The sequence below is a fragment of the Eptatretus burgeri genome, chromosome 12, assembly GCF_056783735.1.
Source record: "Eptatretus burgeri isolate ZD-2024b chromosome 12, Ebu_testis_v1, whole genome shotgun sequence".
Lineage (NCBI taxonomy): Eukaryota > Metazoa > Chordata > Myxini > Myxiniformes > Myxinidae > Eptatretus > Eptatretus burgeri.
Genome location: NC_140972.1, coordinates 64,831,645 through 64,845,213, shown reverse-complemented (window position 1 = coordinate 64,845,213; position 13,569 = coordinate 64,831,645). Strand labels below are relative to the sequence as shown.

General features: G+C 44.5%; 1 protein-coding gene and 1 long non-coding RNA gene across 5 annotated transcripts in view; one reads left to right on the top strand and one right to left on the bottom strand.

Annotated features, from left to right (window-relative positions):
- Positions 1–13,115, bottom strand: part of CACUL1 (CDK2 associated cullin domain 1) — a 73,292-nt gene extending 60,177 nt beyond the window's left edge. Inside the window, exons 1-3 of one of the 4 annotated variants that reach the window (XM_085848274.1) lie at positions 12,763–13,115; positions 3,853–3,979; positions 3,638–3,740 (exon numbers count right to left, since the gene is read on the bottom strand). In XM_085848274.1, the coding sequence (XP_085704400.1) occupies positions 3,638–3,740; positions 3,853–3,979; positions 12,763–12,949 (417 nt within the window). In that variant the 5' untranslated portion in view covers positions 12,950–13,115. The remainder of the gene's footprint in view (positions 1–3,637; positions 3,741–3,852; positions 3,980–12,762) is intronic. The other 3 variants (XM_085848275.1, XM_085848277.1, XM_085848276.1) reach the window with 3 other exon arrangements.
- The window catches only part of LOC147015773 (uncharacterized), a 68,844-nt gene continuing 63,061 nt past the window's right edge, over positions 7,787–13,569 (top strand). Inside the window, exon 1 of the long non-coding RNA XR_015049853.1 lies at positions 7,787–8,005. This is a non-coding gene — a long non-coding RNA (uncharacterized LOC147015773). The remainder of the gene's footprint in view (positions 8,006–13,569) is intronic.

Below are 13,569 nucleotides of genomic sequence, written 5' to 3'. Positions count from 1 at the left end.
GGTGATGGCTAGCGCTGATTAGATTTTGGTCAAAATCGGTCAAAGGTCAAGGTCACAGTGAGGTCAAACATAATTCCGTAAATTCATGTGGAGAAATGGAGTATTTTTGCTTCGCTCGACGTTACGAGTTCGTTTTAACTTTGATTTTAATTTTGTCTTCGGTTTTTGCGATCGCTTAGGACGCTTAAAACTCGGTTGTTGAAATTCTGGTTAAAATCGGATGTTTTGGAGACGTTTTTAGATTGTATAAAAAAATATTTCACTCGACGCGTCACGGGTCGTCCCATGATGCAGTGCGCTCGAGCAGACGCGTCGTTGAGTTATGTTAAGGTATAATTGCGTGGAGAAATGGAGATTTTTGCTTTGATCGACATTACGATTTTTGATGGTTTGATACAGAATCATCGTAGAAACTTCTAGTTTGCGTCGCTACCTTCTCCAGAGACAGCTTTTATTAGACAAGGTCAGAGGTCAAGTTGACGATTTCGTAAGTGCCAGTCTATGACTGCTTGTTTGTTTGTTTGTAGGCACGATAACTCGAGAACGGAAGAAGCTACCAATGTCAAATTACACTACGTGATTCAGGAGGGTGATGGCTCGTGCTGATTAGATTTTGGTCAAAATCGGTCAAAGGTCAAGGTCACAGTGAGGTCAAGTATTCGATTTTTGATGGTTTGGTACAGATAACTCGAGAACGGAAGAAGCTACCAATGTCAAATTACACCAAGTGATTCAGGAGGGTGATGGCTTGTGCTGATTAGATTTTGGTCAAAATCGGTCAAAGGTCAAGGTCACAGTGAGGTCAAAAATTCAAATTAAGATGGTTTGGTACAGAATTATGGTAGAAACTTCTGGTTTGCGTCGCTACCTTCTCAAGAGACAGCTTTTATTCGACAAAGTCAGAGGTCAAGTTGACGATTTCGTAAGTACCAGTCTTTGACTGCTTGTTACTTACGAAATCTAAAGATTTCGTAAGTATATTGATGACTTCCATTTCTGTTTGTTTGTTTGTTATTTACAAAATCTATAGATTTCGTGAGTATATTGATGACTTCCGTTTGTTACTTACGAAATCTAAAGATTTCGTAAGTATATTGATGCCTTCCGTTTCTGTTTGTTTGTTTGTTTGTTTGTAGGCACGATAACTCGAGAACGGAAGAAGCTACCAATGTCAAATTACACCACGTGATTCAGGAGAGTGATGGCTCGTGCTGATTAGATTTTGGTCAAAATCGGTCAAAGGTAAAGGTCACAGTGAGGTCAAACATAATTCCGTAAATTCATGTGGAGAAATGGAGTATTTTTGCTTCGCTCGACGTTACGAGTTCGTTTTAACTTCGATTTTAATTTTGTCTTCGGTTTTTGCGATCGCTTAGGACGCTTAAAACTCGGTTGTCGAAATTCTGGTAAAAATCGGATGTTTTGGAGACGTTTTAAGATTGTATAAAAAATATTTCACTCGACGCGTCACGGGTCGTCCCATGATGCAGTGCGCTCGAGCAGACGCGTCGTTGAGTTACGTTAAGGTTTTGCGTGGAGAAATGGAGATTTTTTGCTTCGCTCGACGTTACGAGTTCGTTTTAACTTCGATTTTAATTTTGTCTTCGGTTCTTGCGATCGCTTAGGAGGCTTAAAACTCGGTTGTTGAAATTCTGGAACAGCGATGAATAACTGATATATATAATAAATAATAAGTCTTTTATCAGATTCTTCTGAAAAGTAATACACCTATTATCTGGCATATCCTGCTGGTACCGAATCACTTTTTTCAAAATAAAAACAAAAAAATGGAATTTTTATAAGAAATCTTGTTTTTGTCTGGGACTCATTATCTGCAAACCACAGTGAAAAATCGTAGACCACAATGAATTCAGAATTCAAGCTCCGCTTGGGCTTCTGACTGATTCATGCTTTTATTAGACAAGGTCAGAGGTCAAGTTGACGATTTCGTAAGTTCCAGTCTATGACTGCTTGTTTGTTTGTTACTTACGAAATCTAAAGATTTCATAAGTATATTGATGACTTCCGTTTCTGTCTGTTTGTTTGTAGGCACGATAACTCGAGAACGGAAAAAGCTACCAACGTCAAATTACACCACGTGATTCAGGAGGGTGATGCTTAGTGCTGATTAGATTTTGGTCAAAATCGGTCAAAGGTCAAGGTCACAGTGAGGTCAAAAATTCAATTTTTGATGGTTTGGTACAGAATCATGGTAGAAACTTCTGGTTTGCGTCGCTACCTTCTCCAGAGACCGCTTTTATTCGACAAAGTCAGAGGTCAAGTTGACGATTTCGTAAGTATATTGATGATTTCCATTTCTGTTTGTTTGTTTGTTTGTTTGTTTGTATGTTTGTTTGTTTGTTTGTTTGTAGGCACGATAACTCGAGAATGGAAGAAGCTACCAATGTCAAATTACACCACGTGATTCAGGAGGGTGATGGCTTGCGCTGATTAGATTTTGGTCAAAATCGGTCAAAGGTCAAGTTCACAGTGAGGTCAAACATTCGATTAATGATGGTTTGGTCCAGACTCATCGTAGAAACTTCTGGTTTGCGTCGCTACCTTCTCCAGAGACAGCTTTTATTAGACAAGGTCAGAGGTCAAGTTGACGATTTCGTAAGTACCAGTCGATGACTGCTTGTTTGATTTTTGTTTGTGAACAATATTCCGGAAAAACTCCTCGACGGATTTCGACGAATCTTGGTGGGGGGGTTAGGTATGGTCCAAGGATCATGCCATTAAATTTTGGACTTGTTCTCCCCCCCCCCCAAAAAAAAAATTGTTAGAGAAATTTTTTTTTTTTGCATTTCTACATGTTTTCAGTGATTTCCAACCCCCCCGCAAAATGTTTTTTTACCCTCCCCCCCAAAAAAGAGAATTTTTTTTGCATTTCTACATGTTTTAAGTGATTTCCAACCCCCCCCAAAAAAAAATTGTTACCCCCCCACCCAAAAAAAATGTAAGAGAAATTTTTTTTTTTGCATTTGTACATGTTTTAAGTGATTTCCAACCCCCCCCCCAAAAAATTGTTACCCCCCACCAAAATCGAGAAATTTTTTTTGCATTTCTACATGTTTTAAGTGATTTCCAACCCCCACAAAATTGTTACCCCCCCCCCAAAAAAAGAAAACTTTTTTTGCATTTCTACATGTTTTAAGTGATTTCCACCCCCCTAAAAAAATTGTTCGAGAAAACAAAATGTTTGCAACTTTTTTTTCAACAAAATATCGATTTTTTTTTTTTGCATTTTTACATGTTTTAAGCGATTTCCAACCCCCCCCCAAAAAAAAAATGTTGGAGAAAAGAACTATAACTCTGTTAGCACTGTTGACATATTTAATGAATAAGATATAAGGTTCACTTGAGTGAGCCAGCAGTATTGGCGGCAGAGGTTTTGCACTCTCTCGAGTGCTCCCCCTCTACTTACACCATGATTTGCACCAGTGCCAGAAGTCACACAACAAAATTACACCTACTACAGGAGGTGTGTGTCATGAGAAAAGGCCAACTGAGACAGCACGCTGGGGAAATAAATCTTGGTGATAACAATTATTAGCTTTCAGACAGACCCTATTCACATGTGAACACACAAATCCTTACCCAGGTGTAAAAGAGTTGTACGTTATGAGATTAGTACCTGTAGCTCTTCTGACAAGTTGTTCAGATGTAGGCTAATTTTGGCAATCAAGTCCGAGTGCATTCTTTCGGAGTGTTGTTGGCACACGCACTTGTAAACACAGCTAGGAAGAAATTGAGGGAGAGGAGGAAGAAAAGACACACCGAGATTATGATCCAAGTTGAATATTTCTCGACATCGAAACAGACAACTCCTTTACAAAAGGTAAACTGTACCTGTAAATCTGCTCATAAGAGATGGGAATGTAGTCTCTGGGGGACTGTACAAGGAGCTTCTCCAAGGCCTTGTCCAACTTGGGCCAATATATTGTCCGGTAGTCCTCCACTGTAATGACGTTCATAACTAAGACACAAGAACCATAGATGTTTGGGATTTGGTGAAACGGGCAACAGAATCTGCAACATTACAGCAAATATAAGACAAGTGATGAACATACGGTACTTGACATTTGTAAATGTAAAAGGATTTAATGTAAATCCTTCACAGCAATGGTAAATAAAAATAAACTAGAGCGAAATCGATGGCGCGCCAACACAAATCCCCACACTTCACACCTCAAGCATAGTTTAAAGATGGGAAAGTTTCACCAAGAATGACCCAATATCACATTTTAGGTTAAAGAAATTTTCTGTCTTGACCCCTGTGAACCTAAGTCCTGACCCTCTGGGGCATGAATTGGGGGTCAAATCCCCCAAAAAAAGCAAAAAAAAAGCATGCGTCCCCCCAGTATTGATTGTTGATTGACAAGAAAAATACACAGTTTCATTAAAAATGTTTCAAAATGTGCCTATAAATTCATTTTTTGGTATTTGACCATTTGACCCTGCCCCAGGGGTGTTCTCGTCTGAGCGTCTGCTTCTGAGTGTCCATGTGTCCTTGTCCGAGTGTCTGTTTCTACATGTTCACATCCACGTCTGTGTGTCATGTTCGCTTCCATCCATCTGCACGTCTGCTTCAGTGTGTCTTCCGCCACTTCCGCATTCCACTTGTGTGGCCACTTCCGCTTATGCGTGTATGCATATGCTTGACCACATCTGTGTGTCCTGTCCGCTTCCGTGCTTTTACATTTTTTGGTATTCATGCTGCTTTCATGTGTGTCTGCTTCTACACATCTGCTTCTGCATGTCTACTTCAGCATCTGCGTGTTGCTTCTGCTTCTGCGCCAGCACATCCGCGTGTCCACTTCCACGCGTCTGCTTCCACATGTCCGTTTCCATGTGCGTGAGACCGAGTGTCCCCTTCCGCATCCCCGTTTCCATGGGTACGCTTCTGTGCCCACGTATGTCCACTTCCACATGCCTGCTTCTGCTTCTGTGCGTCCGTGCCGGTGCATCCGCTTCCACATCATTGTCCGTGCATCCGCATGTCTTTGTCCACATGAAATATGCAAGCAACATTGGGGGACACATGAAATGTGTAATGATTTTTATCCCCATGCTTTTTGAAACAAAACAGGGGGCTATTGTAATCAGCTCTGTCCGTCTGTCTGTCCGTCATGCTATCTCCTAAACGGTTGTGCAGAATTTCACGAAGCTTGATCGTTAGGATCACCACATAGCAAGGTGTGAGAGCAGTATCATTTTTGTGCCTACCCCTGGGGCAGAGTGTGTTTTTTTGATAATTTGATATTGGGTCTTTCCTGGTGGAACCTTTCACCATCTTTCAACTTTGCTTTAGGTGGCAAGCTTGGGGATTTGCGATGGCGCACCATCGACTTCGCTCTAGTTACTTTCACAATTGGACATACTTTATGTTTTCACCTGTCTGTTTGTCTGTGAGCAGGATATCTCAAAAGTTGTGGACGGTTTCAGACGAAATTTGGTGGACAGGTTGGGTGTGTGATTTGGAAAGATCATTTTGATTTTGGTGAAGATCTGGATGCGTACGGGGATCCAATAATTTTTCAAGCGATTCTTCACCATTGCGTGATTGGGCTAAAAACGATATATAACACGATATCTCAAAAAGTTATTGACAGATTCAGATGAAACTTGGTGGACAGGTTGGATGTATGACAAAGAAGAATAGATTCGACTTTGGTGAAAATCCAGATCTGGATATTAGAGTTTAAAAAGTGATTCTTCACCATTGAGTGATCAGGTTAAAAAACGATATGCAATATAACATGATATCACAAAAAGCTACGGACGCATTTGGATGAAATTTGGTGGACAGGTTGGGTGTGCGACAAGGACGAAATTATTATATTTTGGTGAAGATCCAGGTAATGATAAGAGGATTTTTATTTCTTTCATAAGTGATTCTTCACCATTGAGAAATGAGGTCAAAAACAATATTTTGCATCATATTTCAAAAAGTTGTGGACGAGTTATGACAAAACTAGGTGGATCAGTTGGATAGGTGACAAGAACAAGCTGATTTGAGTTTGGCTCAGGTCTGGATACAGATCTGGCCTATCAGTGGGATACAAAATGTAAATTGTTCAGCCTGGTGGAGGTAAATTATGTGCTATACCAAGTGCTGCTCTAGTTACCTCTACCACGGAAGGTGAAGGAGGTTATGTTTTCACCCCTTTCTGTCTCTTTGTTTGTTTGTTTGTGTGCAGGATATCTCAAAAAGTTGTGGACAGATGCGGAGAAATTTTTTGGAAAGGTTGGGTATGTGACAAGGTCGAACCGATTAGATTTTGGTGAAGATCTGGATCCGGATACCAGAATTTTAAGTGTTTCTTCACCATTGAGAGATAAAGCCAAAAACGATATCGTACTGTATAGCATGATATTTAAAAAATGAATTGGGCCAGATATGTTCTCATGGATCAAGCATTACGTGGTGGAAGTATGCGCTCTACTGAGTGCCCTTCAAGTTTTGTATATACGAAGCACCATGACTTTTTTCATTTAGTATGTGAATTATAATTATTTGTTTTTAGAGATCTCCTGCTTTCATTTCTGGAAGTAATGTTTCTTATTTGATGAAAACAAGTTGACAGTTTGATTAAAACTTACAAAGATCTCACAATCCCTTTATCCACCGTCTTAAAGTTTTTCATCAAAGAGGTCCCACTCAAAGAGCACTGATCAATCCTTCCAGTTTCCAACCCCTCTCTCACCTCCTCAGAACTTATTGTTGCCTGCATGCCACCATCCCCCAACCCCCACCTCATCACTCCACCACTCCTTGCACTCAACCACAGTTCTCCCTCATCACACTACCACTCCCCCTCATCCCAGCACCCTCCCACAACTCATGCTTACCCAGCTATGCATAACCCAACCCTTTCCATCTGGCCATCAAACATCAGAGGCTTACCTTCCAATTTCATGGATCGATGCTTACAAGTCACTGCTACATCCGCAGATGCTATCGAACTCACAGTAACCTTCCTTTCACAGGTTATCACTCATCTCCCTCCCTGGTTATTCCTTGTAGGTTGGTGGTAATGTTGCAGTTTACATCAGTTCTATTTCGTAGACCTTTCCCTGTCCCCCACCCCTCCAATCCCTGTGGAATATTTCTGGATCTGTCTTCCTCTCAGCAGCAATCTCTTGTTTATGCAGATGGTTTACTGCTCTGCTGACTGTGATGAGTCTGTGCACGAGATCCTCTCAACAAACTTTAACTCCCTCCTATTGTTTTCCTAATCTATGGCAACTTTAACTGCTCCCATTCCAGCTGGCATGGTATCAGTCCTCATACCACTAACTATAGTATCGTTGCAAAGGCATTTTGTGGCCCAATCTATTGGATTTCCCAACATTTTTTTGCCCAAAAGCCTTTCACTCTCTGGTATTTGCACAATTGATCATGCACAACCTCCCCTCCTCAACCTTCCTGATCTTGCTAATCTCCCCCCCTCTCCCCCCAGATCACACAGCCCTCATCTTGTGCCCAATGCTGTTCTTACTCTACATCAATGCCCTCTTACCATCACTGGAAAGTCGAATGTATCACTTTGCATATGACTCCAGGCAGGCAGCAGAAACACCCCTCTCTGCTGATCTTGAGGAAATAAGCAAGCGGTAATTTATGTGGACATGTCATTTAATGCTGGATTATATTCACACTCACTTTATTCCTCCATAAGAACCAGTTGACAAACCTTCCAATATATTTCTGTGATCAGCCTCTGGGAGAGGGCAAAGCGACTGGAGCTCCTAAGCCTCATCATGAGCGATACCCTGTTGATATAGCTGATCCCCATCTCAGAATTATCTGCATGTCCTTATTCTGCCAAACTCAACTCATTATGACGCACAAACCCTTCATTTGGATTGTCATGGAACAAAGCTCTTCCCTGTGGACCGGTGTTACTGCAAACCACCGAAGCCCGAGAATCTCGGGCCTGCAGTCCCATTGGAATCTCACTTCAGGAAGTTGAGTCTGCTTCTTGCTCACTGCTGGCAGGTTGGCACCATTGTAACCTTTCACCGGCTCTAATCTGTTGCTCTTATCCTTCCTCCACCCAACTCCAATCTCTCCAGGTTGCTCATGTTCCACCAGGAATCCTTCCCATCACAGAGTCTAAACAAATTGCTTCTTATGTTCATTCATCTCAATCTTCTTTTACGTGTGGTCTTACAGTTTGCCATCCACCACCATCTCGTGGTCTACCCGACTTCTACCTCTGAGCTTTAGTACACCGTCTCCCTTTCATCAAAGCTCCTCCCCTCGTGCTGCGGCGTGTCCATGTGTTCTCGTCCTTCTATTTCAATTTTGTTCCAATATGTATGTTGACTCTGTCTCCTGTTATTCCTTGCATGATCCTCAACACGTGCATTAAAAAAGGTGTTAAAATTAAATAAAATGCTTCACCCAGTAAAGAAGACGTTGATGGCTGATAGCGATGGTCATTTTGAGAGTTGGAGAAGATTTTAAATATTTTTCTTTACCTCCACCACCGAAGGTGGAAGGAGGTTATGTTTTCACCCCTGTCTGGGTCCATTTATCTGTAGAATATCTCATATCAAGAAGTTCTAGATGGATTCGGATGAAACTTGGTGGACTTGGTTGGGCGTGTGACAAGGACGAATCGATTCGAATTTGGTGAAGATCCGAATGTGGATCTGATATGGATATGAGAATTATTTAATTTTTAAAAGTGATTCTTCACTCACGAGAGATAAGGTAAAAAATTAATGATATTGTTGCGGTATTCGCGCCCGCCGGCGTGCTGACGGCCACGTAACTCGAATCGCGGCACGTCGCCCACCGGACGGACAATCCAGTCGTGACCCTCTCGGACTAATGCCGGGAACCAGTCACGGGTGGACCTTTCGGTCTCACCGCGATCGAGCCAATCAGCCCCCGCGTGGGATAGGGTTGCTCGCCAAATTCGACCTACCTAAGTACCCACGCGGAGGGTAGACCGGGCGATCGCACCTCGCCGCAGGTCGACTTCGGACACGGGCCACTTAAGCGACCCGTTCCGTACTATCAGAATAACCGAGCGGTGTTATCGTCGACCTCGACGGTTCGATTAATTATCGGGCGTATTCAGCCCACTACCAACCCTTTACGTGAAGCAAGATGGGGATTCAATGGGAGAAATGACGAAGCGAAGCGGGAGACAGTTCAACACAAAAGCACATTTATTCGCGGCACACGGGAAGCACACATATACAATTCCACCAAATGCACACAGAAAAGACACAATGCAATTTACACAAAAAGCAAATGTAAAAGCGAAAACACAATGCAGAGCTAATACCGACTACCGAGCACACGGCAACACTTATACAATTCTACCTCACAGACGGCGCCGACAACACATACCCAAAACCAAGGAAAAGAAATACCCTCAAGGATGAGGCGGGCCTGAGGCCGAGACCGGGTCGCGCCTACCCGTCTGGTGATGAGACGCGGAGCGGCGATGGCGCCCCAACCCCGCGGGCCTCGCGGGCAGTGTCTGGTAGGGGGTGGGAAAGGGGCCCCCTTGGTCGCACTATCTCAGCGCGGGGGGAAACAGGAGGGGGTTGCTGATGCTCGGGGTATAGAGGATCTTTATTATCCCTGGTGTGCGTCTCCACCTCGGCCAGGTCGCGCTGTCGGCCTCCCTCGGGTGCAGCTCCCTGCACGACGCGAGCACCCCCTCGTCTGGTGTCGCCGCCTTTCCACAGCTCGTCCCCTCCGTTCCGACTCCAACGCACACGACGAGCAGCTCCACCGCCCGCGAAGTCTTGACCCTCTGCTTCCGACTCTCCTACTCTCCGCCTCTGGACTCTCCGACTCTCCACTCGACTCTCCTGACTGACGAACACGGTCCTTTTATCCCCCCGTAGCTTCGCCTTTGACCCCCTCCCTTTGACCTTTCACCTCGCTCCCCATTGGCCCGAGAAAAAGTGGGCGTGAAGGCTTTTTGATCCACAAATTTGCATATATCGATCGTCCTGGAGGCGAGGCCAAATCGCCCCTCGCTCACCGATTGGACGGCAAAAAGTGGGCGTGTGTCGTTTTTGATCCGTTTTTGAAGCACAAAATCCGTGATTTTGTACACGCTGTTCGGCGCGCGCCCTGCACGAGTCCAACACCGGTACCCACAGCGGGGCAAGAACGGTGGCGATGCTACGGTTGCGAGGTGTGACGTGAAGGTCGTGGCGGTTGTGGTGAAGCGGCGTTGTGGTTGGTGGTTGATGTTGTGATTGTGGTGGTAATCATGGCGGTTGGTCCAAATTAAAGATAGTGAAAGAAAAACGGCTATCCTGAAGAGTCGCAGCACGCATAAATGACATGTATTCCCACTAGACAACGGGTTTGGGCCTAACTACACATGCACTTACCGAGATACCTCACCTAAGGGACCTGAATGGTGGTTTGCGAATTTGGTAACCACAACAATATATAGCATGACATCTCAAAAATGTATTGATTGGGCCCGATATGTTCTCGTGGATCAGGCATTGTGTGGTGGAGGTACGCGCTCTACTGAGTGCCCTTTTTGTTTTTTTGGGATGTTTTTCATATTTTATCTCACCAAGTAGCCATAGTCTGTAAATCATGATGACAATACTCTTGGATGATGTTGGCTGTTGATCAAAATTTTTTTTTTCCATGAACGTTTTTTTAGATCCTCGTAGAGGATCTCTAAGTCTTACTCACGTTGTTGTTCTTGTGGACTTTTTTGTTTCACAGCCTACAGTTTTCATCGAAACTTCCTGAAAGTTGGCGTATATATTGTTATGTTTGAGGGGGGGGGGGTATGCATTCAAAGGGTAATTAGGATGTTTAATTAGGTATGCCATGCTGTTCGAGTTTACCAGGATCTCGATGTAATAAGTAGCAATTCAGTGGTGATAAGTTGTCTAGTAAATGTTCATTTCTTCAAGGGGGGAAATGATAATTGTCACGTAATTAGATAGGGACACGGGATAGGGTAAGTGTGTCTGTGTAAACCCCTTTTTGGTATTCTCTGGAGACTGGCCGCGACGTCACAGGACAGTGCAGCGGATGGCTCCGCCCCGTGATCACGATTGGCAGAAGGCGACGGCGGTGGGCCAATAAACGGCTCGATTGGAGGTGACGAGGGCAGGAGGATAAAAAGGTTCTGTTCGGGGTCGAAAAGGAAGAGGAAGAAGATTACAACCAAAAGATCGTGTTTTTTTTGGTGGGAAGGCTGTTGCGCGGGGAGCATCCTTGTTGTTGTGCTGAGTCTATCGTGTTCTTGATCGTGTCTTAGAGCCTTGCTGAGCCTCGTTCCTCACCTTGGTTGGCTCTGGGGTTCTGCTGATTCGGAGTACGGGGTCGAACGGCGGGCGGACCTGCCTCCCTCTCCTGCTCGCAACTTGGCGCCAGAACTGGTTCCCTGGCGGCTGTGAGCGGACTTGGGCCAAGACCAGGAGGTCGACAGCACCACAGTTTCTCCTGCCCCCCTGACGAGAGCAAGGCCAGCTCGTCCGACGCCGATCCAGGGACAGTTGCGTCCACACCACGGTCCAGCCTGACCACCAGAAATAGCAACGTTTTGTGTGTGTGTGTGTGTGTGTGTGTGTGTGTGTGTGTGTGTGTGTGTGTGTGTGTGTGTGTGTGTGCTTGGCGCCTTAGAGGGATTGAGAACTGTATATTCATTGTAATTGTCTGTGTTTTTCCCCACGCCCGATCCCACACCATCCCGTCGAATCGCCCCGGATCCCTCTTCTTGCCGAGTCTTGCTATTTCTGGTAATAATAAAAACAAATAAACATCATCAACTCAGTAAAAAGTGACTCGTGCCACCTTCCTCGTCCTGTTTGCGGTAGAGCGATTAGAACCGCCATGTTTGGGTTATAAATAAATAAACTGCCTCCATCGTTTCGGCTCATTCTACGTTGGCGGGACTGTTCAAGTCCCGTGGACGTCACAATATGTAAAAATACCCTGCGCAGACAGTAACCATCTCCGATTTTGAAAATTCCTCCGAGAAAAAAAGTTATGACGTCAAAATATCTCCACTAATGGAAATCACCTAAAAAAATATCTCCGAAACTAGGCAAGCTTTTTGAATTCTGTTTGCGGGAATCGAACAGGTCATCAGCAGAGATGAATTACCGCACATATGATACATCACTATGACGTCATATCAATTTTTATGACGTCATTCCTATTTTTTGACATTTTTTTGTTTCACAACCCAGAGTTTTCATCGGATCTTCGTGAAACTTGTCATGTATATGCAGAAAGCCCACGCGCAGGCAGTAACTATCTCCGATTTTGGGAATTCTTCCTAAAAAAAAAAGTTGACGTCATAATATCGCCGCTAATGGAAATCGCTTATACCATTATCTCCGAAACTAGGCAAGCTGTTTGAATTTTGTTTGCGGGAATCAAGCTGGGCATTAGCACAGATAATTATTTATCGCAAACCTGATACATCACAATGACGTCATATTCATTTTTATGACGTCATCATTAAGAGGACGAGGACCTTAGCTCATTCGAGCTTGTTTTTTTTGAACCTCTACCACTCGGATTACAGTTACACCTTGGCCAGGTCGAGCAGGTGAGATGGCCCGATGGTGACAAGCGCCACCTTCCTGGTTAAATCGAGTTTGATCGATCAGCACTCTTGTTTGGCACACTGTACGTACAGTGTAAGAATTCTCATGTACAACTCACCTCACATCGAGAGATCTCACGAACACAAACAAACAGCTCGTTCGTTCAAACCACCCTCGGGAATAAACACTTACGGAACTTGGTGGCCGATTTAACCGCGTCTGCTGCGCTGTTCTTCCGTCCGCGTCCATCTGCCTGCTCCGGACTCTGCGCCTTGTCCGACACGGACAGAGATCCATGCCCGGGCTGCTTGGTCTGCCCAGGCCCTGCTGCCCGATTATTGTGGTTCAGATCTTCCAGAGCCTCCAGCGTTTCGTCCATGGCGGCACCGACGTGTTCCCCTCAATGGGCCATCGATCGGGAGGCTCAGCTCAGTCCATAGCACCTGGACACGGCCGGTCACAGGACGGCGCCCATGGCTCGGCCGTGTCGTGCCGTGTCGTGCCGTGCATGCGATGCTCGCACGTTTCCTCCAGAGGGCTCCTTGGTTGTTTAAATCGCAATGTCGCAAACACGAGATCTCCTGGTAAAATAGATAAGTACACCACAGCGGCACCGTGCTCCATCGACCTCGCTGTTTTCAGGTCGTCCATTCACACATATATATTTATTTATTTTTGTTGTTGTTAAAAAGCTGTCTATATATTACGTATGTATTTTGAATGCGTACGTAATACATAAACAGCTCTTCTTGGTGGGGTTTGGGGGGGGGGAGGGGTGTTTTGTGCTTCTATTTTCCATTAACAAGCTCGAATGAGCTAAGGTTCTCGTCCTCTTAATGATGACGTCATAAAAACGAATATGACGTCATTGTGATGTATCAGGTTTGCGATAAATAATTATCTGTGCTAATGCCCGGATTCTTCTTCTTCGTTTCGAGCTTCATCTTGGTTTCATTCTCTTTCTTCTCGTCATGCTCAGGGGCCGAGGGTCTATGCCTT